Raw genomic sequence first — 27271 nt, 5'->3', positions numbered from 1 at the left:
CAAACCTATCAACGTCTAATTGATTAGATAGGAATTACTGATTATAGATCAGCTGAAATCTTGAACATCACTCTTCTATTTTCCCAACACAGCCATAGGTAAATAAATTCTCTAAGGAAAGGGAACTGAGCGAGGCATTTGGACGGTCAAGGTTAGTTATAAAAGATCATTTTAATTGGAAGCTTCAGCACTCGTTTTGTCATTCAAAGAAATGCCATTCCAAAAGTATCTAAATTGTACAGTCTCATCTTGATAAAAACAGAAAGAAAATGGTGGTCAGGTAACATATGTCACTAATGTCTTTTATTAAAAGAAGGCTGACAGTTACCTTGGGAATGTTTTGGTGAGACTTTCAGATGAGATTGCTTTTGGAGTTTATGGCTGTATGACGCCGCTTTTGGAGACTCCAAGTCATTCCAAATTTCTCTTACTGTCCTATTCTTTTTGTTCCAGATGGCTGCCAGCAACAGGAAGGAGGGGGAGAGAATACCAACTCCATCAGTTCCAATGGAGAAGATTCAGATGAGGCCCAAATGCGACTTCAGCTGAAGCGGAAGCTGCAAAGAAATAGAACATCCTTTACCCAAGAGCAAATTGAGGCCCTGGAGAAAGGTGATGGAGTTTTTCAAAGTAGAGAAGCAGTAAATCAAAGTAAATGCCACATCTTCAGTACAAAGAGCTAAATTTAGCCAAGGCCCTTGCACAGAGGCCTGAAAAGGTTTCTTTTTTCTTTCTGTCCTTTTTTTTTTTCCTTTTCCTGGGCATCTTTTCAGTGTGTGTGTGTATTTTCTTTCTTCTTTTCATGTACCAGTGATTCACAGATGAAAAGTCTGACTTCTCATGAAGAAAAAATGATGATTTGGCTAATTCAGGCCACAGAAGAATGAATGTCATTTCAAAGAGAATAGAACTTGGTTCTGATGGGATAGTTCTTCCAAGTACAATCAATCTAGTAGTAGTAGCATTTTAAAGGGAATTGGTTGGAGGTGATAGAAGTCGGGAGGTGGAAACCAGATTGATCCAGGCTTTGGTTGACACATTTTGTATAGTTGTGGCACAACACAGAAAAATGCAACTTACTCTTTCAGAGTTTGAGAGAACCCATTATCCAGATGTGTTTGCCCGAGAAAGACTAGCGGCCAAAATAGATCTACCTGAAGCGAGAATACAGGTACCCAGGGACTGTGTGTTCATGTTTTGTGATTCATACCATTTGCCTTTTCTAGAGACACAGGTGCTTCTAAGGAGCACCATTTGTTTGTATAAACAGTAACAGATTCAGTTTGCTAAATGCTTTGCCTTCACTCGCCTCTCACCTCTCGGGGCTGGGGAGGAGGACAGTGGATGAGTCTGGGATGGGGTGGAGCTGGGAGCAGGCTCAGGGCTAACCTGTTCCATCTGATTTCCAGGTCTGGTTTTCTAATCGAAGGGCCAAATGGAGAAGAGAAGAAAAGCTGAGGAATCAGAGAAGACAGGCCAGCAACACACCTAGTCATATTCCGATCAGCAGTAGTTTCAGCACCAGTGTCTACCAACCAATCCCACAACCCACCACACCTGGTAATTTGAAACATTAATACTACTAACAAATGTGTTTCAACCTGTTTGCCCTTGGCTCTGACTCTCACAATGACTGTCTGTTGTGTCCTCTCCCTGCAGTTTCCTCCTTCACGTCTGGCTCCATGTTGGGCCGAACAGACACAGCCCTCACAAACACATACAGTGCTTTGCCGCCCATGCCCAGCTTCACCATGGCAAATAACCTGCCTATGCAAGTAAGTGAGGCTGGCGGCTGCCTGCTTAACGGGTCCCTGGGAGAAGAAGTGAGGAATGGGTTGGGGCCTGCAGACCTCACTGGCCCTGTGTGTACCCTTGGGAGCCTTTCTCAGTATAGTGATTGGCTTGATCAGTCAAGTCTGAGATGAAAACAGTCAATCGAGTCTTTTAGTTGATTGATTAATTGATTCATGCCTTTAATAAAATAAAAACCTGATGTGCCGTCAAGTTAATTTTTGCTCATAGGGAATGTTGGTTTGATAATGTTGGGTGAGAATGAGGCATGTTTTGGGGACCAGAAACTTGTACCAGAAAATGAAAATAATGTTGGCAAGTTATTACATAGTAAGAGGTTAGTATATATAACACTTGGGTTTATATTCATGTGTTCATATTAATAAGTGTATAGTCTTTATGTGCACTGTGGTTGTTATTTAGGATGTTTCTGATAAACTAGTGAGGACGAAAAAAAGGACCAGAATTGGGATTCATATTTGCATAGTGCGATACGCTTAACATGGAGGAAAGCTAGTTTTCTTTCTGTATCTTAGAATAAAAAAAAGGAATAGAAGGCATTTGCTAGAAATTTAGTGTGTCTTTGCTGTGAATGATGTGATGGGGTTGTGGCATTCCCAGCTGCCTGGAAAGGCTGATGCTATTCACTTGGTATAACAACCTGCTCCTACTCTCAGTTCCGTCCCAAATATTTATCAGCCCCTACGTGTGCTGGGCCCTGTACTAGGTTAACCCTTTATGATGGAAGTTGTCTAAGGCAGGTGGGGTGTACTAGAACTTTGGAACTAGAGGGATTCTTGATGGGGAAAAATAATTGGTCTTCTGGTGGGCCTTCTGCAGTGACTTCCCCAGGACTCCTGTCCTATTTGTGCAGCAATTAGAGATGCCAGATAGTGTGAGATTGGCCAGCATGAGCCCCTGATGGAAACAAATTTGGGGTTGCACAAATCGTTTATTCTCCACTGAACATCTTCTGCTGGATTTTTCTAACCCAAATCACACCAAAATAAGTGTTTCCCAGTCTTAAGACTAATACAGGAGCAGCTAGATAAGCAACTTCAGAGGAATTATTCACACGTCTATTTTTATTGCATATGGATATTATTGGCCGTAGAGCAATTAATGTAAATTAAGGGATTAACAGCCCATTAGTTGTGGTTGCTACAACTGCCTTGGAATTTTCTAGAAGTCGAAGTTGCCTGGAGGAAGTCATTTTGGGAATTAGAAGAAAATGCAAGCTGAAATTCTGGCAGGGCCCTGAAGGCCTGCTTGCCTCTTTGAACCCGATGTTAGCAGTCATCCTTAGACTTTAATAAGGCCACAGAGTCTTGTTCAGTTTTGTAAACTGTAGCAACATCTAGGTTTCTATGAAGACAAAAAAATGTGTATATGAGAAAACAATTAGAAACAATGAAATAGATGCTGCTATTCTGTTAGAGTTGTTTCCACTTAGACTGGTGTGGTCAATTTATTTCAAATGCTGACTTTTAAAAATTATACAACTTATAATATCATTCAAACCATATATATATATATTCATAAAGCATAAAGAAAATTAAAATATCAACAATTCTACTATTCAGAGAAAATTACTCTTTGAATTTTGGAGGGGGTGGGTGAGGGCTGGCCTATCTGTCCATCAGTTTATCCTGTTGACCAAAATCTTCAACCATTTTACAAAGGGTGGGTGTCCTCCTCTGAACCTTCTCTAATGTATCACCCTCTCTGAGGATGTGGATCTTGGAATGTTAAACATTTCTATAGTTTGCAGATCAGAGCAGTACTATCATCTCCCCTGTTCCTGACAATATGCTTCTATTAATTCATCTCAAGCCTGCTGCCCCAGCATAGCCCCATGAGAGCTCATGAGGTGTTTTGTCTCAGCCTTGTGTATTTACTTAGTCAGGATAAAGGTTTATCTTTTCAATGCCATGATTCTAAACACTTCGAGGGTAGCAACACAATTTTGTGGATAAAACCTAATCTCAGTTTTGTTGTCTATAAGAAAGTCACAGCTAATTCTCCAGATGGGGCTAGGTATTTACTGACACTTCTGACTACTTTAACCTGAGATCATCACTGATCTGCCTCTTCAAGAATCTTTAAATCCGTAAGTCCAACCATGAAAGGCTTTCAAGGTCCCTAAACCAAACTTTACAGAGAGTTCCTGCCACTGTCCTCTGCCTCACAGCTTGAGATACAGGGTTTGAGGCGTGGAGGTGTCGCTGGATTCTCAAATGGATTGAATTTGCGAGACAGAGGGTGTGTCTTTATGGAAGTCCTCATGTTATAGTTTCTCTAAAGGTGCCAGCAGAGGTCCAAGATGAAAATGGACAAAAATCCTATTAATTTTATGGATAGTGCCAACCGTCTAGCTGGACAATGGTCTGAATTTTTGGTACTTCAAAAAGTTTGGTGTGTAGGCAACTTTACTCCAGCAGTGGACAACGGAAGGACTGGTTGGAAGCCCGAGCTTAGTGTTACCACGTGGAATTCCGGCGCTTTACTTGCGGGTGTCTAACGATCAGACTTGTTGGCAGAGTTCCTGCGGGGGGAGGGAGCTGGGGGTGTGGCTATGCAAAGTGTCTCTCAGTAACCACAAGTTCACCTTTCTCCTCCCAGCCCCCAGTCCCCAGCCAGACCTCCGCGTACTCCTGCATGCTGCCCACCAGCCCTTCGGTGAACGGGCGGAGTTACGACACCTACACGCCCCCACATATGCAGACACACATGAACAGTCAGCCAATGGGCACCTCGGGCACCACTTCCACAGGTGAGCCGCTGCTCTCCGCAGGCTGCACAGAGGTGGCCTTTGCAGCTTCTTTTGCCAGGTGATCTCCCTTCACTCAAAGTTTACTTAAAAAGAACCTCCTGGCGTTGTGTGATGGTGTATTTAACTCTCTGTTGCTCGCTTCCTTGGGGAAGACTGATTAAAAGGGGAATTCAGTCAAGCTAGTTAGTAACTTGATGCCATACTGACAAAAAAGGAAGTTGTTTTTCCTGAATTTGATTGCAGAAGCTGTATATGAAGACAAGGCCTGAAAATGTAACTTTTCTAAGGAGAAATTATTATATTAGCCAAAGTTTAACAGTGAAGGCCCCCCTGAGTTTATTGGAAGACTTCTCACTTCCCTCCTAGTTCCTCCATGCCTTTCATTGCAACTGAAGAAGTACCACTCTGGTTTTCCAGGATGGTTTTATTGCTAAAGTTCCAAACATACAAACAAATGGAGTTTTTTTGGGGGGGAGCATGGGGGGCTTTGGGATTCAGTAGATGTGTGTAAACATGCTTTCTGGTTTCTGAAGGTGCTACTTTTGTTTATAGGACTTGAAAATTTTTTTCTTTTTTAGATTCAGTTAAATGTTAGAAAGTACTAGAGATTTTTTTTTAACCTATAAATTCGTACTCCATGCCTGTCTCTCGAAGGGAATATCTACATGGCTATTTCTTTCATCCACTTCTAGGACTCATTTCCCCTGGTGTGTCAGTTCCAGTTCAAGTTCCTGGAAGTGAACCTGATATGTCTCAATATTGGCCAAGATTACAGTAAAAAAAAAAAACAATCAAAAAACAAACAAACAAAAGGAAAGGATATATTGTGTTAATTCAGTCAATGACTATGTGGACACAGCAGTTGGACGTTCAGGAAGGAAAGAAAAATGGCTGTTAGAAGCACTTCAGTTCTGCAATTGTGTCCTGTGTTGAACCACTGGGGAATGGACTTGAAACAAGGACCTTTGTATACAGAAGGCACGATATCAGTTGGAACAAATCTTCATTTTGGTATCCAAACTTTTATTCATTTTGGTGTATTATTTGTAAATGGGCATTTGTATGTTATAATGAAAAAAAGAACAACGTAGACTGGATGGATGTTTGATCTCTGTTGGTCATGAAGTTGTTTTAAAAAAAAAAGGAAATCATGATCAACAAGCTTTGCCACGAATTTGAGTTTTATCAAGATATATCGAATACTTCTACCCATCTGTTCATAGTTTATGGACTGATGTTCCACGTTTGTATCATTCCTTTGCATATAATTAAACCTGGAACAACATGCACTAGATTTATGTAAGAAATATCTGTTGGTTTTCCAAAGGTTGTTAACAGATGAAGTTTATGTGCAAAAAAAGGGTAAGATATAAATTCAAGGAAGAAAAAAGTTGATAGCTAAAAGGTAGAGTGTGTCTTCGATATAATCCAATTTGTTTTATGTCAAAATGTAAGTATTTGTCTTCCCTAGAAATCCTCAGAATGATTTCTATAATAAAGTTAATTTCATTTATATTTGACAAGAATACTCTATAGATGTTTTATACACATTTTCCTGCAATCATAAGTTTCTTCTTTGGCCAGCAAAAGTTAATTGTTCTTAGATGTAGTTGTATTACTGTTCACAGTCCAATCATTTTGTGCATCTAGAATTCATTCCTAATCAATTAAAAGTGCTTGCAAGAGTTTTAAACTTAAGTGTTTTGAAGTTGTTCACAACTACATATCAAAATTAACCATTGTTGATTGTAAAAACCATGCCAAAGCCTTTGTATTTCCTTTATTATACTATTTTCTTTTTAACCTTATAGTGTGGTGTTACAAATTTTGTTTCCTTGTTAGATTAACATTCTAAACGAATGGTTACTTTCATACATACTCTATTTTAAATCCCAATGATCCTTAAAGAAATAATTCTTATAGGTGTCATAAATCGCAAATGTGTTGTTAGAAAGAAATTCCACTTAAAGCTGTGTGTAGACCTGTGCCCATTGATACCCAGAGTACATATACAAAATGGTAGCATCTCCCAGTTAGCTGTTTGATTCAAAAGCTCAAAGTCGAGAAATAATTTAAAAATGCAACAACCTATTAACTAGGAATTGTCTTTTGATTGAGGGCTGGCATTTTCAATCTGGGCAGATTTCCATTGTCAGCCTGTCTCAACAGCGATTTCACTGAACTATATTCAAAAGTAGGTTTCTTATACAAGACTCCCTGAAAGCTGTTGCCTTTCTCAAATAGGCCCTCTCCCTTTTCTGTCTCCCTCCCCTTTGCACAGGGGGCATCACTTCCCATTGAACCACTACAGCTGTTCCCATTTGAATCTCGCTTTCTGTGCGGCTGTGGATGGGTGGAGGCTGGAGGGGGGATGTTGCATGTCAAGGAATAATGAGCACAGACACATCAACAGACAACAACAAAGCAGACTGTGACTGGCCGGTGGGAGTTAAAGGCCTTCAGTCATTGGCAGCTTAAGCCAAACATTCCCAAATCTATGAAGCAGGGCCCATTGTTGGTCAGTTGTTATTTGCAATGAAGCACAGATCTGATCATGTTTAAAGTGGCGGCACGCAGGGCAGGAGTGCTTGAGCCCAAGCAAAGGATGGAAAAAAATAGCCTTTGTTGGGTGAAAAAGGCCTGTCTGAGACTTTTATTTCTGTCTGTTCTGTGTAACATATAAGTCAATATGGAGAAGTTTCTTCTGCAAGCTTCAGTCAAAGGCTGGGGGGGCTGGCAATCTAGATTAAATGCCTGCACAGGCAAAACCCTCTGGGGACAAAGACACACTTCCACTGAATTGTACTCTGCTCCTTTTTTGTTTTGTTTTAAATCCCCAAAGGCAAATGATCAGAAATAGAGAAATTAATTGGAGGCTTTAAAAAATAACCTTCTAGTTTAACATCTACTATTTTCTAGTTAAAGAATTACTTGTGAACAGATAATTGTCTGGCATGCTGTATATTAATATTCCACCAGAGTTGCCTGCACACTGAGACATGCTGACTGCAGTTTTTATACGTGTGCATGTAGTTTGATCGACTGTGAGCCTGCGCTGCACGCGTGCACACTTCGGCAGTGTGCGCACGTACGCACTATTGGTACAGTCACCCGTGCAGATATTTCTACCTCTTAACATTTTGCAGCCTACATTCCTTGAGGGCCATGTGCCCAGGGAACTGTCAGAGGAAGGCTATGTGTGAGTGTGGCAGCCGCTGGCTGGCTCACTTCTCCCCTGCAAGAAGGGACGGTTTCCAAGTGACTCTGATTTGGGCCAGGGTCAGGCAGCCAGTCCTGGCCCACGGCTCTGTTGTGCAGAGAGCAGAGACTTTGGAGCACCGGGTGTGGCATTTGGGTGCAGGAGCTGAGGCCGGGAGGAGGGGAGTGCTGTGGCCGCAGAGGAGCCAGCTGCCTGTGTGCACTTAGGCACGTACACGTGTCCTCTGAGGGTCAGGCTTGCCAGGGCGCGGTGGCTCAGCAGCCTGGTTTAGTCTGAAGCGGCCACTCAGCTGCAGGTGCCCTCTGATCCAGCAGGATGGGTCAGCTGCCTTGCCTTCTGCCTTGTGCCCTCACCCTAGGGAGACGCGCTGTCCTTTTGAATGGAGCTCCAGGCATGCCCTTGGGGACAGTACGGCAGATACTGTGTGGAAGCACTGCCCCGAGGTGGCCTTTTACTCGTTCTTGAACTAATTCTTGTTTATTTATTTATTGATAGGTATATTTATATATTTATGAATGGAAACTCTTCAGGGATGCTTTGACGCCATCTTCCAGGATGGTGGCCATCTATTTGTGATGTCCTTGGTAGAATCGTGAGACTTACAGCCTATGATTTTTCTCCAAACTTGACTGACTTAGGGAGACCAGGTGAACAGAATTCGAGCTGAACGGTTGAGTAAGAAACATTCAAATTACTCCAAGTAAACAAATGCGTTTTACTATAATGAATTCCCAGAATATCCCTCCTCCCCACCCCAAAGCTCTGCCTTGTCTTAAATGGGAAGCAGCTGCTTCTTGACATGGTTCACATAATCATTTCTTCCTCCTTTAAAAAAAAGTCATAACTAGGCTTCCTAGGAGTCATTCATACAGTATTATTCTAAGATTCAGCTTTGTTTGGTGAATTTTTGTCATCGTAGAATGGTGTCCATATTCTTCTGCTTATTTCTTTTTGCTCTGGGCCTTAATGTTAACGAGATTTTTTTTCTTTTTTTTTAAAGGGTTTTCTTCTTTGTATAACGCTTGGCTCACCAAGGCCGAACACAAATTCTTCCCTTTTCTGTTCCTCAAGAATAAACCTCATCTGTTTTTTATTATTGATAAAAAAAATTTTTTTTTTTGCCTCGGTTCTGAATGACTTCACTGCTCAGTTTTGAAGTTCAAAGTGTAAATACTTAGGGTTAGAATTGCTTAAATTTGGTGGTGTTGATGGTGACTATCTTTGGAAATCATTAACATGATGCTTTAGAAATGACATTCATAATGGGCTTAAACAAATGAATAGGGCTCTCCCCCTACTTTTGTTTTGTATGCTCATTCGTGTGTTGATTCTTTAAAAGATAGGGAATTGATTGCAGTGTTGCTTCCTTTTGAAGTAGTTTTATTTTGTCTAGTGTTTGTTAGTATTTGCAGGTCCTGGAGGTGGAGATAAAGAATAAACGGCAGAGAAAAGTGGAAATTGGTGGCTACTAAAAAGAAATTCGGAAGGTCTTAGAACCCCAGCACCTGAGCAGACTCTAGCAGTCAAAATATTTACCTCATGTTAAAGAAAGGCAAATCTAGCGTAAGAAATAAATACCATAGAGGGTTTAGAAGTTTTAGAAACATTTAAAAGATATGAGGATGTTTCAAACACTGTTTGGCATTGTTACTTAAAGTCTTTGAGACAAGCTGATAATTGAAAAAGAAATCTGTCAATAGAGTGTATATTTCATAATATACCAAAATGGCTTGTATACCTACAGTAGCATTATTGAGGACCAGTATTTTTATGTAGTAAGTTATTAGCATATGGACAATTGATGTTTCCAGAAGGAAAGAAAACACATTTTTAGAGTGGGTTTTTATCAGAGCAAAACAAAAATATACATCCCTCTCCAGTAGCTTATTTTTTACAAAGTTTGCCTAGTGAATCAGACCAACAAAGCACCTGAATCTGATTTTTGGAAAGCCCAGGTACTATTATTATTCAAAATGCACTTTCACTGAGTTTTAAAAGTTTCTTTTATATTTAAAATAAGGGTTCAAATATGCACATTCAATTTTTATAGTATTTATTTGCAAAGCATATACTAACTAGTAATTGGCTGTTAATTTTATAGACATGGTAGCTAGGGTAGTAAATCAATGACCTACTAAGTATTTTTGACAAGCAATTTTCATATCCGATGACCTCACATTTCCTTTTCAGAGTCAAATGCTATGTAATTGTTCCGTTGTGTGTTTGTATAAAACGAATCACAACACGGTAAGAAAAAGGTTAGCCTTATTAAAATAATAACCCGACTAAAATATTCACTTGAGCTTATTCACATTGTTCATAATGCTTTCAAAGGACATAGCAAAGCTTTTGTGGAGTATCTGCATATTATTTATTATCTATGGACTAAATTGATTTTTTGAAGTTGCTTTAAATTTTAAAAGCACCTTTGCTTAATATGAAAGCCCTTTAATTTTAACTGACAGATCAATTCTTAAACTTTATTTTGAAAAGAAAATGGGGAAGAATTTGTGTCTTTCGAATTAAAAGAAGTGAAAAAAATAAACCAGACATTCTAAAAAAATAGAAGGAGAAACCTGATTTTTAGTACTAATGAAATAGCAGGTGACAAAATAGTTGTCTTTTTGATTTTGATCACAAAAAATAAACTGGTAGTGACAGGATATGATGGAGAGATTTGACATCCTGGCAAATCACTGTCATTGATTCAATTATTCTAATTCTGAATAAAAGCTGTATACAGTATGTGTTTATGCTACAGTGGGTTTTTTTTAAGTGACTGACATTCATCATATCGGTTAGACAGTTTTAAAAACCTAGGCTTTGTTTTCCGCAATGTTGTCAAGAACAAATAAAGTATAATTTGTGGTATATTAAAAGCAAACTGCTCAAAAATGCTAGATATAACTGCTTCAAGATAGTCTAATATATTTGGAAATGTATCTTGAAAATTCAGTTTCTCCTAATAGATGTTAAACAGCTTTTTTAAAAGCTGAGACTCTTTACTTAAATATGCAAGTTACTTTTCTAACTTTTACTTTTTGTCTACTATTTGTCAAAAGCTTTGAGAATATGGAACTATGATTCAAAAAACTAGTATTTCATATGAAAACGAGTTCAATATATCCACAAAGACATGTTTATATTGTTATAAATGTACACACCTACCAATGTTCATAATTAACAAAGGGTTTTACCTGATGCAATGGAAATCTGAGTTAGCTTTTTTATACTTTGTCTCAGACCGATGTTTTGTAAAAATCTCTCACCAAGCTTCAATACATGTTTTCCCCCAGTATCCTAGCATGAATGTAGCTGTCGGTTTGAATTTCAATCCTGAATTATGTCTATTGACATAATTTCACAGTGCGAACTTTAATTGTTTAAACAGAGACCATCTACTTCTTTGTCTAAGTTTTCTATCACTCAAGTTCTTTATATTTATTAACTACTATGGCAGACTAATTATTTTTAATGGAGTCTTAATCCCAAAATACTATCTTGTCTTCATCAATTTCATAACAGGATGCATAAATGCAAATTCATTTTATTTTAGTCTTCATATATTAGCAAACAAATTTTTTCATTTCTTAAAAAAACCTTAGCATTTTTGGTGGGAGGTGTCTTTTTCAGAAATGAAGAGAAAATACGTTTTTCATACATAATTTTGAATTTCATAACGTTTTATATGCTACCTGCTGTAACATGCACTTTACCATGAACTGAGTGCCTTAAACACACACACACTAATGACCACTGTAAGGCATCTTGATTTGCTTTTATTTAAAAATAAAATTATCTATTTTCTCTAGATATAGCATAAACCAAAATTTAAAGTGAAAGTATTTCTGCTGTACTATTGCTGTATAGAAAGTTGGTTCAAATAACGAAGAATGGTGGCCTCATTTTGCAATCCTAACTGTGTTTTTAAAGGATTGGAGGTCAAATCGTTAAGAAAAATATTTACATAAGCTATTAGCAATCATAATTAGAGTGTCATATAATTCTGCGTCAACCACTAAGGAGGAATCACTAGAAGTCCAGGTGCTTCTTGCCTCGGGCCGTCATGCCACAGCCTGGGCCCAGCAGCTTGGCGGATTCTGCCAGATCCTGTTTGCTCGAGCGGCTCACTGTGTCTGACAAGTCTGGAGGCAAATGCAGTCGCTATGGCAGAAGATTTCAGGGGAAGGAAAGAAAGAAGAAAAGAAATAATTAATTTTGCTTTTGCCAGCACACTTCAGAATACAATATTATGCTCTGTTGATCAGCATTTAGTCTTGCATATAAAATTCTTGCTAAAACAATTCTCAGACTGAAGCCCAATATAATCACATCCTATTCCTACTAGATTTTACAAATTGTAGCCATTACAGAAACTGGACCAGGACTCTTAGTGGCACATTTCCAGAGTCCAAACCTAAATGTATTAAGATTTTTCTTATTTAGGTAGAAATGAAAACATGTAAGTGCATAAATAAAAGCATAATTGAAAAATATCACATAATAATGGCAGGGTTGTTTTTTGGCTTTTTTTTGGCTAGAGCTCCAAGATGGTATTATTTTTCAACTGAATGTAGCTTTTCAGCAATTATGGATTCCCACAAATGCTTGTTTCCCTTTGTCTATTAAGTTGACCTGATGATTTTTATTTCAAGGCTATACTTTCTTTAAGGAACTTACAATTTTCATAGACAAATGTCATATTGACATAATGAAAAAAATGATACCAACCAAAGGGTCAATATTTTTCATATGCCCAGATAAGTCAGCCATAACACCTGCTATAGGTCTTGGTAAGTTTGTTTCTATGCGTCATGTTGGGTCATGTTTTCAAACATACAGTGTAACTTTGAACATCTCCCCCTCCTGTTTTTCTGCAGGTTGATTTAAGGAGACCCAGTAACCAACCATCATTACAAAACAGTTACAGTAATTAGGGAGAAATATTCATATTTCAAAAGACCTTTTTTGGTTTTCAAAAGGATCTCTATCAAATTCCTTCAACTATCAGTGCTCCCAGACCACATGATTTGTTTCATAAAAATCCAAACTCAAAGGAACATGTTTCTTGCGGGAGGCAGAGTGGGTGTGCGAGGCTAAAGGTAAGTAGGGCAGGATGGGGTCATCCCCTGATGACTAAGCAAAGCCTTGATGAGGTGAACTGACCTGGACATAACCTACCTGAAACCCTTCATTTGAAAACTCCCTTCAATATGAAAAAAAAAAAAAAAATTCAAGATGAAAAAGGGAAAAACCATTTTTTTGGGTCAAAATATTGTGATCCACCAGCATATGTTCTGGCTAGTTTCTTTCCTGATAAAAGGCTTGTTTATTGTCATGTAAACACAAGCTGTGTGCAAGGATCAAAACATTTTAAAACATTAAAAATAATTTATGAAAATATTCTTCCTTGATTTCAGTTTGCTGGTACAAATATATATAGGATGAAAGACAGTATTATATAGATATGTGATCAACAAAGATGTCAGGAAGGTCCAGAAAAGCTATAATATCCATACAGTAATATAAATATAGTATTATTCATTTGTATGCTTAGTACCCAGCCTGTCACTTAAGTCATTAAATGTCTATTTCTTGAATAATAAAAAAGAACTCAAATAAGACACATTTTGCCTTTGCTTTAAACAATTCTTTCATTTCTTCATACCCTAGTTTCAGAAAGGATTTCAGGTAGAAATGAAAGTGTGAAAGGCTCAGGAAGGAATCTAAAAGACATGCATGACTCTAAAGTCTGAGGTCACGAATGTCTTTGCAGTAGTGTTAACTCTATCAGTGTTCACGTGAGGAAGCAGGAGGGGAAGAGATATTTAATTATATGGCTGAGTTTAAATGTTTCTTTAAGATCTTGTAGTAATTGCTAATGAGCAAAGGAAAAATGACTAGGGTATATGCATGACCTGAAGTCTCTCTGAAACTTAAAGAAAAGTCACCATTAAAAAACTTATGGGGCACCAAAGTCATTTGAGTTTGTAAAAATGTAAAATAGTATGAACAAAATTTGCACTATACCAGGTTTGAACATCTAGTGAGATTCACATTCACACTAAGTTTTCAGCATTGTGTTCTTTTGCATTCATTTTTTACTTTTATTAAAGGTTCAAAACCAAAAAAAAAAAAAACTTATGAGGCTTCCCTGGTGGCGCAGTGGTTGAGAATCTGCCGGCCAATGCAGGGGACACAGGTTCGAGCCCTGGTCTGGGAAGATCCCACATGCCGCGGAGCAACTGGGCCTGTGAGCCACAATTACTGAGCCTGCGCGTCTGGAGCCTGTGCTCCGCAACAAGAGAGGCCGCGATAGTGAGAGGCCCGCGCACTGTGATGAAGAGTGGCCCCCGCTTGCCGCAACTAGAGAAAGCTCTCGCACAGAAACAAAGACCCAACACAGCCATAAATAAATAAATAAATAAATAAATAAATAAATAAATAAATGTGAAAACAGGAAGGATGAAGATTTTAAAAAAAACAAAAACAAAACAAAACTTATGTGTGTGTTTGTGTGTGTGTGTGTGTGTATACTTTTGGTTGGGACCTCACAAAGATGAGGTCAGATGGTGATTAGGCTGTTTAGGAAATCAACTGGAGTCAACAAATATTTAGAATCTACTCGAAGCAAGGCATTCTGAAAAGATATGTGAACAGAGCACCCTCCACACTCCGTGCTGCCTTACAATCCAGTAACAGGCATGAGGCAAGCACACAGGTAACCCTCATAGTGAGCAGTCCAAGTTTCGTCTACAAGAGCGGCAGAGACAAAGCAGAAATCGTGGTGCGGGGAGGGGGCCAGAAAAAGCTTCACCGAGATGGGCTAGGTGTTAAATACTGAACTGGATTCTGACATACAGAAATGGTGATTTGCTTAACGGTGGAACGGATACATCTCTAAGATGCATTTGGTGGAAGGCTTCTACTGCTCTGACAATCCAAATGAGGAAACTAGTGTAGTTTATTCAGAACCAGCATAATATCATTTATTTCAGGAGCTTACCTATTTGCTAAAAATTTCTCTTCCTTTGCTTCTCTAGGCAATGAGCGTGAGCCAGTTGGCGGAAAGCCCTTCATAGCAAAAGTAGCTAAATGTGACGTGTGACATGCTTGGAAATCTTTCAGGTTGAATGGCTTTGAAGAAGAGTCAAATACCATTCATGTGTAACTTCTGAGCACAAAAATTTGGGGTGATGTGGTTAAATGCTTCTAACCAAATGTCACACCGTAAAAGCTAGTTGCACACCCATGTCCTTTGAAAAAAGCCCAAGGATGGCTCTTGGAAATATGTGAATCTACGTGTGATTTTGCCAGCTTTTGTTGATTATTACTCGAACGAGCTTACTCTGCAGCCTAAATTCTCAAGCAGTGGTTTTTGTTTTCTCCCTTTCTAAGCCTCCCCCCGTGCACCATGTCAGTGCGATGTGAAGCAGCGAGGAAGAAGGAGAGATCAGGTTCCAGGCTTGCCAGGTGTGTCAGGCACTTTCCCTTTGAGGCTTCCAAAGCATTTACACACTTGACACGTAAACGTTCAGATGCTGCTGTACCCCAGATCTGTCTTCTGAGAAAATGTGCTGTAAGATACTCTACACAGTACGGTGACCTGTTTAGACCAAAGCTGCAAGGCTGTGGGGGTATAAACGTTTGGACCTTGACGTTGCACTGGGTAATGGTTTCAGTAAAAATCAAGACTATCAAAAAATCTTGTAGAGATTCAATCTTGTAAACCAGATCAAGGTACTCATCTTTCTCATTTTATACCTGGGGTTCTGAGGCCAGCGCCAAAAACATACCTTACATTTAAAAAAAAAATTATTATTATTTTTTTTTTACTTTTTTTGTTTGTTTGTTTGTTTATTTATTTATGGCTGTGTTGGGTCTTCGTTTCTGTGCGAGGGCTTTCTCCAGTTGTGGCAAGTGGGGGCCACTCTTCATCACGGTGCGCGGGTCTCTCACCATCGCGGCCTCTCTTGCTGCGGAGCACAGGCTCCAGACGTGCAGGCTCAGTAATTGTGGCTCACGGGCCCAGTTGCTCCGCGGCATGTGGGATCTTCCCAGACCAGGGCTCGAACCCGCGTCCCCTGCATTGGCAGGCAGATTCTCAACCACTGCGCCACCAGGGAAGCCCAAAAAAATTATTTTATTTTATCCATTTATTTAATTTTTGGCTGCATTGGGTCTTCGCTGCTGCACGCGGGTTTTTCCTCTAGTTGCTGAGAGCCGGGGTGGGGGCTACTCTTCATTGCGGTGCGCAGGCTTCTTATTGCGGTGGCTTCTCTTGTTGCGGAGCATGGGCTCTAGGCGCGCGGGCTTCAGTAGTTGTGGCTCGCGGACTCTAGAGCGCAGGCTCAGTAGTTGTGGCTCAAGGGCTCTAGAGTGCAGGCTCAGTAGTTGTGGCGCACGGGCTTAGCTGCTCCGCGGCATGTGGGATCTTTCCAGACCAGGGCTTGAACCGCTGTCCCCTGCGTTGGCAGGCGGATTCTTAACCACTGTGCTACCAGGGAAGCCCTACCTTACATCTTGAGCTAAAATTTTTCCACCTGATTTTCTTTTCCCAGATTCTGGGAGGAAGGAGATGCTTGTCTGGCTGACTGCCTGCCTATTTTTTCCATGAATGCCTTGTCTTGAATGATGATTTCTATGTAGGCAGAGCGATCTGGGAAAGGTGCGACAACTCCCAAGGTTCCGCAGAGGCCTATGTACTTTACAGCGATTCATCCCACTGCGTTAATGGGTCCCTTTTCTTCAGTGCTACAAGGTGGGAAATAGCGAGGCTGACAAAATGCCCTGGTGGATTACAGGAGTTCCTGCCAAAAGGCACCCTTAGCCCCATAGGAAGCCCTGGGTCGTAATAAAGAAGTAGCAGCGGAAGTGCTTTGCTCTGTGGCTCCAGGGAGTAAGTACCAAGCCGAGCTGGACTGGGATTCTTTCCCCTCTGCCTTCCTCTCTGTCCCTTTGTTGGGCTGAGCCACTGACTATATTTTGTTCCTTCTTGAGTCAGCAACTCTACTGATTGTACATAGGATTGGGTTTCCTGGCTCCACAGTTCTCTTCCTAATTCCTTTTCTCCCAGCCTGCCAGACCTGTGCTCAGCACTCACAGTTCCCAGACAGAAGGGGCAAGATAATGAATCTAGGTTACACCTGGATTTGAGACAAATTGCAGGTAAATACCATTAAAATAAGTTAAATCAATTTATATTTTTCATATTTTGCCAAGGCCAAACCACCAGGCACTGTTTGTTTTCTGAAAACAATTGGTGTAGTACATTTTAACCCTTAGCAAATGAATAGAGAGTGGTTTTAATTCTTTAAAATTTATGACATTTCCTGAAAAGTCAAACTTTCCATTACTCACAATCACAGAAATAGGAGTTAATATTTCAAAATACCTCCTAATAGTTTTTTTCTTTTTTCTTTAAAACACAATCAATTTAAATTAAAACTTGTAAACACCTTAGAACATATAGGTTCTACATTGGTCCCTTCACAGAGGCAGCCAGTGACAGTTTAATACCTCCCTCTGTCACTCGCTCTCAATGTGACTTCAGATAAGTCACTTCACCTGTCTAGCTTCAGTTTCCTCATCTATCACAAGTGAATAATTCTCCCCTCATAAGACCGTTATGGGGATCATATGAGATATGAAGTGTTTTGTGAATTATTAAGTACTACACTAATTTATTTCTACCTCTTTTTGCTTCAAGAAGGCATTTGAGGTGGCTCATAAAAATACCTTTGGGACAAGATAAAAATAAGTGAGCTTATTAGGGCAAGGAAATGAATCTACAAATTTAATGAAAAACATATTTGTAAGCAACAGAAACAGAATATTGGACTTGGCCAGCAGGTCTCATCACTAAGTCTTAGCATTTACTATACATTGCCCTCTACTGCAGTGCTGTAAAGAAATATAAATATAAAAGGAAACTACAGTCATTGTCTCCACTTCTGGGAAGATTTAAAAAGGCTAAATAATTTCCCTCATACTTAGTAAGAAAATAGTGAAAACGGGGCATGTTAGGTGCCTGGCTTCTGGGCCAGTGAAAATATGCATGGCTGTATTAAGGAGGCAATTTGGGGTCCATTTATTTATTTTTATTTATCTATTTTTAAAATTTATTTATTTATTTATTTATTTTTGGCTGCATTGGGTCTTCGTTGCTGCATGCAACCTTTCTCTAGTTGCGGAGGCTACTATTCGTTGCAGTGCGCAGGCTTCTCATTGCAGTGGCTTCTCTTGTTGCGGAGCACAGGCTCCAGGCGCGCGGGCTTCAGTATTTGTGGCACGTGGGCTCCGTAGTTGTGGTTTGCAGGCTCTAGAGCACAAGCTCAGTAGTTGTGGCGCATGGGCTTAGTTGCTCCGCGGCATGTGGGATCTTCCCGGACCAGGGCTTGAACCTGTGTCCCCTGCACTGGCAGGCAGATTCTTAACCACTGCGCCACCAGGGAAGCCTATACTTATTTTTAAAAAAATCTATCTTGCACATGTATTTAATGCTGACACAATAACAAAAGAAATGTCAGAAGATGAAGCTTCTCCACTCAAGTTTTAAAAGCATTTCCCCTTCTTTATATCATGGGCAGGAAACCAATGCACAAAAGACTCGTCATCCCACTCCATTGATTCTTTCAAGAGCTGTGTGATGCCCTAACCTGGAGCATGATTTGCTGATTTCTGTAGCCATAGTCTGTGTTATGAGGCACTGCTCTGGATGGTAGGGAATGAATTACAGTATAGGCTAAGTAGCTGCAATACAGAGATATCCCAACCCACTTCAAGAAACGGCTAAAAAACAGATAGAAGTTTATTTATCTCCCACTTTATGGGCCAGAAGTAGGCAATGCTGAACCGGAAGGACTGGTCTGCCATCCTCAACAAGCGGCTCCCACTTCTGGCTCCAAGGCTGATCTTTTTTGCTCTCTCTCAGCTGGTGGGAAGCAGGGGCCATGAAGGAAGACTTGCAAGTTGGACACATCACTTCCATACACATCCAGAACTTAAACATGGCCACACCTGGTTGTGAGGGAGGCTGGGAAATGTTTTAAAATATGTGAAAATGTTCAGCAAATGCATTACTATGGAAGAAGGAGCAAATGGATACTGGGAGACAACCAGTAGTCAGCTACAGTGTCGAGAAGGGCCATAGCAAAACGATCACCCTCCCGAAGCATTCACTCTTTGTGTGAGCCCCTGCTAATGGCGGAAGGCTCCCTACTTAGTTTCTGACCAAGGAAATGCACACCTGATGCCCCCCCCCCCAGCCCAGAGGGCAGGGGTTAAAGTAGTGCTCAGAGTCTCTTTTATATCATAAAAGGGGATATATTTCCTTTGTGGAGAGACTGATTTCCTTCCGGGGGGCGCTAGGAGGAGGGTAGAGGGAAGGAACCAGATGAAGCAGGCTTTGATATGCTATTCATCATCACTATTATTTCTTCACAAGAGTTCAGAGTGCAAAAAACTCGCACAGTGTTATATGCCGTTATATAATTATTATATTTTTAAATTATTGCATTTATATTATTCCATAATCATTACATTATTACAATGCAATGTTACATTGTAGTTATTCTATATCTGGCTAAAATTTTGCAGTGTGGAAGATGCATTTGCCTAATTTTGTGAATTTTGTGTTACTCTTGTATATGAGTAGGGCAGTGGAAATCATGCCAGAACCATATTTTGGCTCTTTTTGGATTGATAAGTGTACGTTTGATAGCAGCCGAATATTTCTGGAAGAATTGCTGCCAAAACATGGTCAGGTTTTAGGTTTCAGTTTTGTTTGTTTGTTTAAGATCCAATTCATCCCCAGGGTTTTGGATTAAAATTGTTTTATTGAATGTCATAATCATACTATATCCTTTGAATTGAAAAAAATTCATTTGGTTCTTCCTGATTGATCTGAAAATTAGACAAAATTTCAGAGCTGGAACATTGCACACTGGCTGCCCATTGAAAAATGCTCAGGTGTGCAATTATTTTGACCGTCAATTATAACTGACAGTATTGTCTTGCCTCCAAACTCACCTCTCTGAAAGCAGATTGTGAAGAACTCACTTGTCTAAACATAAGTGTGATTTGTGAAAAGGCATGTGTCTGTGGCAGAGATTGCTAGCTTACTCCCAATATCTATTCTCTTCCTTTGCAGCGAGTAAAAGAATCTCTGAGTATTAGTGGGACACATGGCCTCCCAGAATAAAGGCCACGCTCCCCAGCTGCCTTTGCCAATAGCTGAGGCTGAGTGATTAAGCTCTGGTTGCTTCATCTTGAGCAGAAGTGCTATGATTAAGCTCAAGGTTAGATCCTTAGAGAGGGGGAGGTGCCAATTACTTCCCTTTTCCCTTGGCATCGTTATTCGACCCCAGCAAGGGGACCCCCGCCCTGGGCTTTGACCCACCCCTCCTCATGGGGTGAGGAATTAACAGGGCGAAGGGGATGTGCCCATCTAGAGCCTGTACCCTTCATTATAGGACACACTCTGGGTACTCAGAACCTCAGAACTCCCTGTGCAAATGGCCACAAAGCCTGCACAGGTCTCTTCCCCAGGTTTGACCACCGTGGGCAAACTGTGTCGTCTATGTGCACACCCTGGGGCCCCAGGAGGAGCCAAGGGGTGGCTGTTTGTGGGGAGTGTGGACAGAGTTTGGATGTGAAGGCTGGGTGTCCCCAGGCACAATCACGTTGCCCGCTGTGTGTGGGAAGGAGACGGGGGTGGGGAGAGAAAGGAGATGGGCTGTAGGCCCGTTCTGCCTATGTCTCCATGTTCTGGAGTAGAACCCTGATCCTAAATTTAAACTTGGCTTTCCAGGTAGGTATATTTGTGAAGGAAGGAAGGGAAAGCATATTTAATGATTTTTTGGCTTGGTAACTTTTAAATATTGAGGCATACAATAATGTGGTCCTTTATTTGCATTCCTGCTCTAGGCTCCACAACGTTAGGGACAAGCCAAACTTCCCTCTTCCCACTCGCTGAAATGTGGACTTGAGGGTAGGTGCTGAAGCAGCTGTCCTGGGCCATCAAACGGAAGCTATGGGCTGAGGAGGGCATAGCAAAACCACAGAATTAGTTTAGGGTCTCCTGACACCACCTGGCACCAAAAGAGCCCTGGGCCACCGAACTGAGCTTTTATGTGATATGTGTTCCATATTATTTAAGCCACTGCATCTTTGAATTTCTTTAATAGCAGCCTAACCTATATCCTCCTTACGGAGAACTTGGGACCTGAAAAATGGATCGAGTTCTACCATCAAAATCTAAGTTGCCAGTATATATTAGTCCACGCCACTCTCTCACCTCGTCCCAGCTCACCCTTCCCCCACCCTGTGTCCTCAAGTCCATTCTCTATATCTGTGTCCTGCCCCTAGATTCTTCATAACCATTTTTTTTTTAAGATTCCATATATATGTGTTAGCTGATTCACTTTGTTATAGAGCAGAAACTAACACACCATTGAGAAGCAATTATACTCCAATAAAGATGTTAAAAAAAAAAATCTAAGTTGGCTTAGTGGTTGGAAGGCGGGCAGTGAGGTCAGTATCACAGATTGGAAAGCTGACTACCCTTGTTAGGCCTGTGGCTCTAGTTGAAACGTTGGAGAAATTCAGGATATTGTTGTGTTAGTGGCTTCTTGCCATTTTTGGCAAAGTTATTTATGAAAGAGAAATGAACTTAGGCTAGAGCTATAGCATATGCAAGAAGAGGTAGAGGAACTACAACTCTATTAAAGGAAATGCCCTGCCTGCAGCTCACAACTTAAAGTGAATAAAAGCTTGGTAATTTGGGATGTCAGAAGGTTGAAAAAACCCAGCTATTTCTGCAATTGCACACCAGAGCAGGCAACCTTCACAGATGTCTTTGCCCCTAAGCCTTGGTGAAATACCTCATTAAGAGGCTGGCCAGAAAAATGGGAGCCAGCTCAGAGACAAAAGTCAGATTAAGGGTGTTGCCTTCCCTCTCAAGTCGATTATTTCAGATGGCTTCAAGCTAGTTACAAGTAAGATGAAAGAGAGAGGTATAGGTAGAACAGAGAGGCCAGAAAATAAGACTCAAGTCTTACAAGGTAAGAGTTGTGGTGGACATGCGCCCATTTCAACTGCCTTGTGGTGTGTCTGCCTGCAGGTAAGAGGCTGGAAAGGTGTGAATTAGGCTTATCCAGTTAGACGCAGCTGTACTAGATTTAGAAGGTGGAAGAGAAGCAGGTGCTCTCCTCCTGCTACTTTTACTGCTGCAATTGGCAAGCACTGTTGCAGGGACGGTTTTTTGTGTTGTTGTGTTTTTTTTGCATTCTAGTGACTAGTCAACAGCTTCATAGGCTTCATGGGAGCAGAGAGGCAGCTGTGGAAATGGAGGCCAGCCCAGTGTTTCAGTGTCCAGTGACTTGCTTCATGGGGGCCAAGAAGCACCGGCAGCAGTGGCAGCGGGAAGTTACTTGCCCCAAGATTGCAGCCACGGAGCTGTGTGCTTCCAGTGAATAGCTCCAGTTGTGGTCTCCCAGTTCCTCACCTTCCTGACTTTGGTAGAGGCAGTAGCCTCCCTGGAGGCCAGTTTGGTGACATTATCCTTCAGCCCTTCCAATTACTGCACTAGCTCCCAGTTTTCTGGTATAACCTTTCTGACTGCATAAAATAATTAGATAGGATCTGTTTCCTGCAGCTGAATCCTAGAACTACGTCTGGACAACTCTTTGGCTGTGATTACTTGCATGTGGAAGCGAAGGGAAGCAAATCAACCCGGAACTTCATAAAATTTTGAGGGGGTTGTTTTGCCAAAGAAACTACAAGCCTGGTCAAGAGTCTATGAGTATTCAACCCCTAAAGAAATCTTAAGCCCCCAAATCTGATCTATCAATAAATGGGCTGTAAAAACTGTGCAGCCCCCAAAGGGCACAGACTCTAATAGCGACTTCACGTAGCCATCAATGATAATGGACAAGGAATAACTTTCTAAAGGGGTACAAAGGAGAGTGGACAAGGGAGTTCCTTCCAGAGGGCAGAACTGAGGGTTACAAACTCGGCTACACTCCTCTACTGCCAGGGCAGAGAATTTTTGCAGTTTCTCTCCAGTAGGATTCCCCACTCACCCCTGAAGAAGAGGTAAGTGTGTGGGAAGAGGCTGTGCACGGATATTTGGGTTCCGAAGGGCTGTGGACTCTGATAGAGACTGTCATTAACCTCCAGTGTCCACTCTCCCTTCCTCCTTTAGTAGAAGAACCCGGGAATATACGGCCATCCTGAATAAAGACTTTACTTCCAAGCTTCCCTTTCAACTGGTTGTAGAATACGTGACCAAGTCTGAAAAATACCGAAGTGATGTCGCAACTTCAGGGTATTCAAATGGGATTTGAACTCAGGCATTCTGGCTTCAAAGTCCACATTCTTACTCACTGCTCTATGTGCCAGAACTTTTCTAAGCACTGGAGGTAAAATAGTGAACAAGACAGGCAAAATCCTTGCTTTCAAAAAACTTACAACTTCAGAAAGGGACAATACATAGACACTTATTAACACAAGGAGAGACAGCTAACATACAGGAAAGCCAACAAATGGAGAAGATAATTCAGACAGTGAGAAGTCTTTTAAGGAAATGAAACATGGTGATATGATACTGTCTGGGGGTACTACTCTAATTGGTGAAAGCCTTTCTGCAGAGTACATTTGAGCTAAGATCTAAATTTTCAGAAAAGACCAATGAGGACCTGAAAAAGAAGTTTCCAGGCAAAGGGAATGAAATGCAAAAGTCTTAAGGTAGGAATAAGCTTGGCATTTTCGAAGGACAGAAAAAAGGGCACCTTTTCTGGAGCAGTCACCAAACAGGGGAGTGGCCGCGGCTAGGAGAGGTTTGGCTTGGTAGGAGCACGGTGGGAGTGGGAGGATGCTGTGGGTCAATAACAGAAAACAACAGTTGTTGCAAACGTGTATTCTATTAAAGACAGAATTTCCCAAAAGGTGGTGTACACAGGCTGTTCTAGATCCTGCTTTCTTTTGATTCAGAAAAGACATTCTGGTCACTAAGTGACCCACAGGATCCTCCCACTCCCGCCGTGCTCCTGTGGGGAGTGGTGGTCCTCAGCCTCACGCCTGCCCAACAGGAAGATTCCAGGTGGAGGGGTTGGGCCCTGTGTGAAGTGTGCATGGAGGAAAGACTCTGGCAGTGCTGTTTGTGGGGACGGCTTGTTGCGTTTAATCCTCTTAAAATGTGAGTCAGCATCTTTTGGACTACATAATAATGAGAATACCACCATGTTTCAGTTCCAATGTTCCTGAACTTTCAGACATTGGAGATATGGGGAGTCATGTTATTCTCCTCCTTTATTTCATACACTGATGGAGAACAAACTAGATTATTCCCGGAGAACTTTCCTTAAAATAGTTGTACTTTCTACACAAACTAAAGGCAGTATCCTTTTCTTTTCTTTGGGTCTCTCCTTTTTCTTTTGCACATTTTATTCTCATTCATGTTCTAACACGAGCAGGACTGAAAAGAATATATCATTTAGGTAACAGTTGGAATAAAGTGACTTGAATTGTGACCTAAACTTGGACAGTAGAAACTGTGAAAGATGCCTCCCCTCCCCCTCCCCCCCCCCCCACTAGCCTCTTCTCTGGGATGGATAAAGGATAGAGGATAAAGGAATGGGGTGGTTAAGTCCCACATGGCCACTGTGATCCTGTGGTTGTGCATCACGGCCTGAATGAGACTCCCCATATCTCCTGAACGGACTCCCTCTCATTCATCCTTCCTGAATTGTAGCAGGGCTTCTCACTCTGGCAATCTTTTGACTGGTCTCCAACTCTGCTTAACCCAAGGCTCGTATGGGCTCTGGACCACACAATGCAGGCAGGAGCATATAAGCTCCAGAGTGTATAGAATCTGAATTAAGCTTGAGCAGGGCCAAGCTGAGAGACTCTTGAGATCTAGGGCCTACTGCTGCTCTGGCAGTTAAGTGGAAGAAGACTGAGATCTTTCTGTGGAGAGACCGTCGTTTTGATAGGCTCTTCAAGCCTGCTTTGTCCAGAAGGCCCCTTTTCTAGCCGAGACAAGTGAGGAAACATTTTAGGAGCAATATTTTGGTACCACCCCTCCGACGGCTTAAGAATAGTAAGATATTTTAGGAACATATACCGTTTTCGGATCTGAATGTTGAGCTTGAAAAAAACACTTCTTTTAGAAATAAATTCAAACTACTAATTATATGCGAACTTTTTTTCTCTTAAAGCATATGGAAACTATTCTGGAGGTGGCAAAAGGTACAATCTGTTCTTGTCTGCTAGAATTCAAACTAATGTTTGCTCCTCACTATAATCTGAAGCTTCCTACTCAGTAAGCTGTTAGCAGATAAATATGTGTGTAAGCTCAAGGCTGATCCCTAAATCCTAGAGATTTTTGAAACTATAGCAGATGCACTTTAACTTAGGGACTGGCAGAGGTCTGACTGATACATAGCTAATGGAAGAGATGAATTCTAACATGTGAAAAAGCAGGAATCAGAGAATTTTGAAATCAGATAATTGCTTTAGTTATCACACTAATTTCAGTCCACTAAATAACTCCAAATTGGCAGCTTTGGATGAACACTCCCTCAACCATATATTTTCGTATGTATGTATGAACATATATTGATTTCCTTTTGGCTGTCCATGAATGAGTCCTGGGAGCATAATGGCCAATGTGTTTGCTTGCATAATGCCCTACAGTGTGTGCAGAACATTGCTCCACAAAGCCCTGAGATGGGGTATGAAGGGCTCGGTGGAAATGGCAATGTATAACATGTCGACAGCATTAAATCTCCCAACTGCTCTGTAGTTACTTTGAGATTCCCCACGTTTAAGGGTTTGCTAGTTCCTGGATATGAAGAAAGAATTTTTAATGGGGCCAACTGTAGGTGTTTACAAGGGGGAATTGTTGTTTTTTATTAGGAGCTGCCTTATGTTCAATAGTTGTATTTACTTTGTCAAGCTAGCCAGAATTAGAAATTCCCATTGCTAGGCAGCCCAGAGCGTCTGCGAAGTATTTCTGGGCATTCAGAACTGAGGCATGTGCTGCCCAAAGGCAGGTTTCATTACAGTGTGTTATTTAGTCCTTGTTCGTCCCTCCCTACCCACACACCCCCAGATAGCAGTGCTTCTATAACAGGAAATCTTGCTTACTTTATGCTGAAACATATTTACATGACTGAAACACGACAATTAACACATTTGTAAGGCTTGAGGGATAGGCACACTTTAATGGTTTTTTGAAGCAGGCAGATTTCCTGGAGCTTTTAATCTTATTTTATTTTGTTCTGCATGCGTGAACACGTTCTTCTTTACTATAGGTATTTGACAAGGTCTACCTGGTGTGAATGTGAATGAAAAGAAAATAATGTAAAACTTAACTTTACGTTTTATCTTTGCCAAACCGTTCCTAACTGCTTTCACCAGTTCAATGTATATTGAGGGCTATGCTATTATTTTTGACATGTTGTGTTAGCTTTTATACAAAGGCAGTTAGGTAGTATGTTTTTGGCTTGACAAAATGAAATGTGGCTTTCTCTCTACTGACAGTATAAAAACTTTTCATGATGAATGAAAAGTATCAATTACAGCGGTGATTTTCCGCACTCTTCATGGTCAAAGGTACACTCTCCTAGGTGGTGTATATTTCACTTGCTCCAAATTTAAATTAACAGCCAGGTGGTATAAAGCAGTATTATTTGATAAGTGCTACTGTGTGTGTGTGTGTGTGTGTGTGTGCGCGCATGTGTGTATATGAGTGTGATGTTTATTTATACATATAAATATACATATAACATGGCAATGTTAGGAATATTTTAATATCTTTAAGTGTATAGATTAATTGCCGAGATCTTGGTAAAATTTTAGAAAAAATCCCTTTCATATCAGAACCCTCGGTAATGAAATGAAACTTCCATTTTCCTTTTGATTTCTGCATGTTAACTCGGAAACCCCCGCCCCAATTCTCACTAAAAGTTTACGGCAAATTTACAAATTACACTGCTTTCAAATAGTCACCCAGTACATCTATCTCTCCCCTCCACAGACCTCCTTCCTCACCAATTTCAAAGGGAGCTCAGTGAACAGACTGGGCAAAGCGAGAGCCCTCTCTCTACATGCCTTAGGGCGGTGATGGGGCAGCACCAGACCGAGTGCACTAGCTGAGGGATACAGATTAGAGATGAGGACCTAACTCCAAAGAGTAACTCTCTGCTGAAGTGACTTCACAGATAAGAAGTATGCAGAGAATCAATTTAGTCTTAGATAGAAAACCTCTCCATGAATAATGGGAAATAAAGTTAAAGGATATGAAGCAAATAAAGCAAGAAAAAAATACTGATGATCAGAAAAGAGCAAAATATTTGTGAGTATATAGATAAATGACTATGCCTACTTTTAGGGATTCTTTTTTTGTATTTATTTATTTGGTTTAATCAAAATGCATATTTCTATGGAAATGTTAACAAGAGCTAAGTTTAATTTCCACATGG

At 40.8% G+C, this 27271-nt stretch overlaps 2 protein-coding genes across 9 annotated transcripts in view; one reads left to right on the top strand and one right to left on the bottom strand.

Moving 5' to 3' along the window:
- Nucleotides 1–6262, top strand: part of PAX6 (paired box 6) — a 28960-nt gene extending 22698 nt beyond the window's left edge. For 3 of the 7 annotated variants that reach the window (XM_036860374.1, XM_036860378.1, XM_036860380.1), the window contains 6 exons: nucleotides 454–612; nucleotides 1089–1171; nucleotides 1410–1560; nucleotides 1660–1775; nucleotides 4414–4564; nucleotides 5257–6262. In XM_036860374.1, coding sequence (XP_036716269.1) covers nucleotides 454–612; nucleotides 1089–1171; nucleotides 1410–1560; nucleotides 1660–1775; nucleotides 4414–4564; nucleotides 5257–5342 — 746 coding nt within the window. In that variant the 3' untranslated portion in view covers nucleotides 5343–6262. The remainder of the gene's footprint in view (nucleotides 1–453; nucleotides 613–1088; nucleotides 1172–1409; nucleotides 1561–1659; nucleotides 1776–4413; nucleotides 4565–5256) is intronic. The other 4 variants (XM_036860377.1, XM_036860376.1, XM_036860375.1 and 1 more) reach the window with 2 other exon arrangements.
- Nucleotides 6263–9820: 3558 nt separating this feature from the next.
- Nucleotides 9821–27271, bottom strand: part of ELP4 (elongator acetyltransferase complex subunit 4) — a 226676-nt gene continuing 209225 nt past the window's right edge. For both annotated transcript variants that reach the window (XM_036860381.1, XM_036860382.1), the window contains exon 10: nucleotides 9821–11948. In XM_036860381.1, the coding sequence (XP_036716276.1) occupies nucleotides 11817–11948 (132 nt within the window). In that variant the 3' untranslated portion in view covers nucleotides 9821–11816. The remainder of the gene's footprint in view (nucleotides 11949–27271) is intronic.

The sequence above is a fragment of the Balaenoptera musculus genome, chromosome 8 (genome assembly GCF_009873245.2).
Source record: "Balaenoptera musculus isolate JJ_BM4_2016_0621 chromosome 8, mBalMus1.pri.v3, whole genome shotgun sequence".
Classification (NCBI taxonomy): domain Eukaryota; kingdom Metazoa; phylum Chordata; class Mammalia; order Artiodactyla; family Balaenopteridae; genus Balaenoptera; species Balaenoptera musculus.
This window is presented reverse-complemented; position numbering and strand designations above follow the sequence as displayed.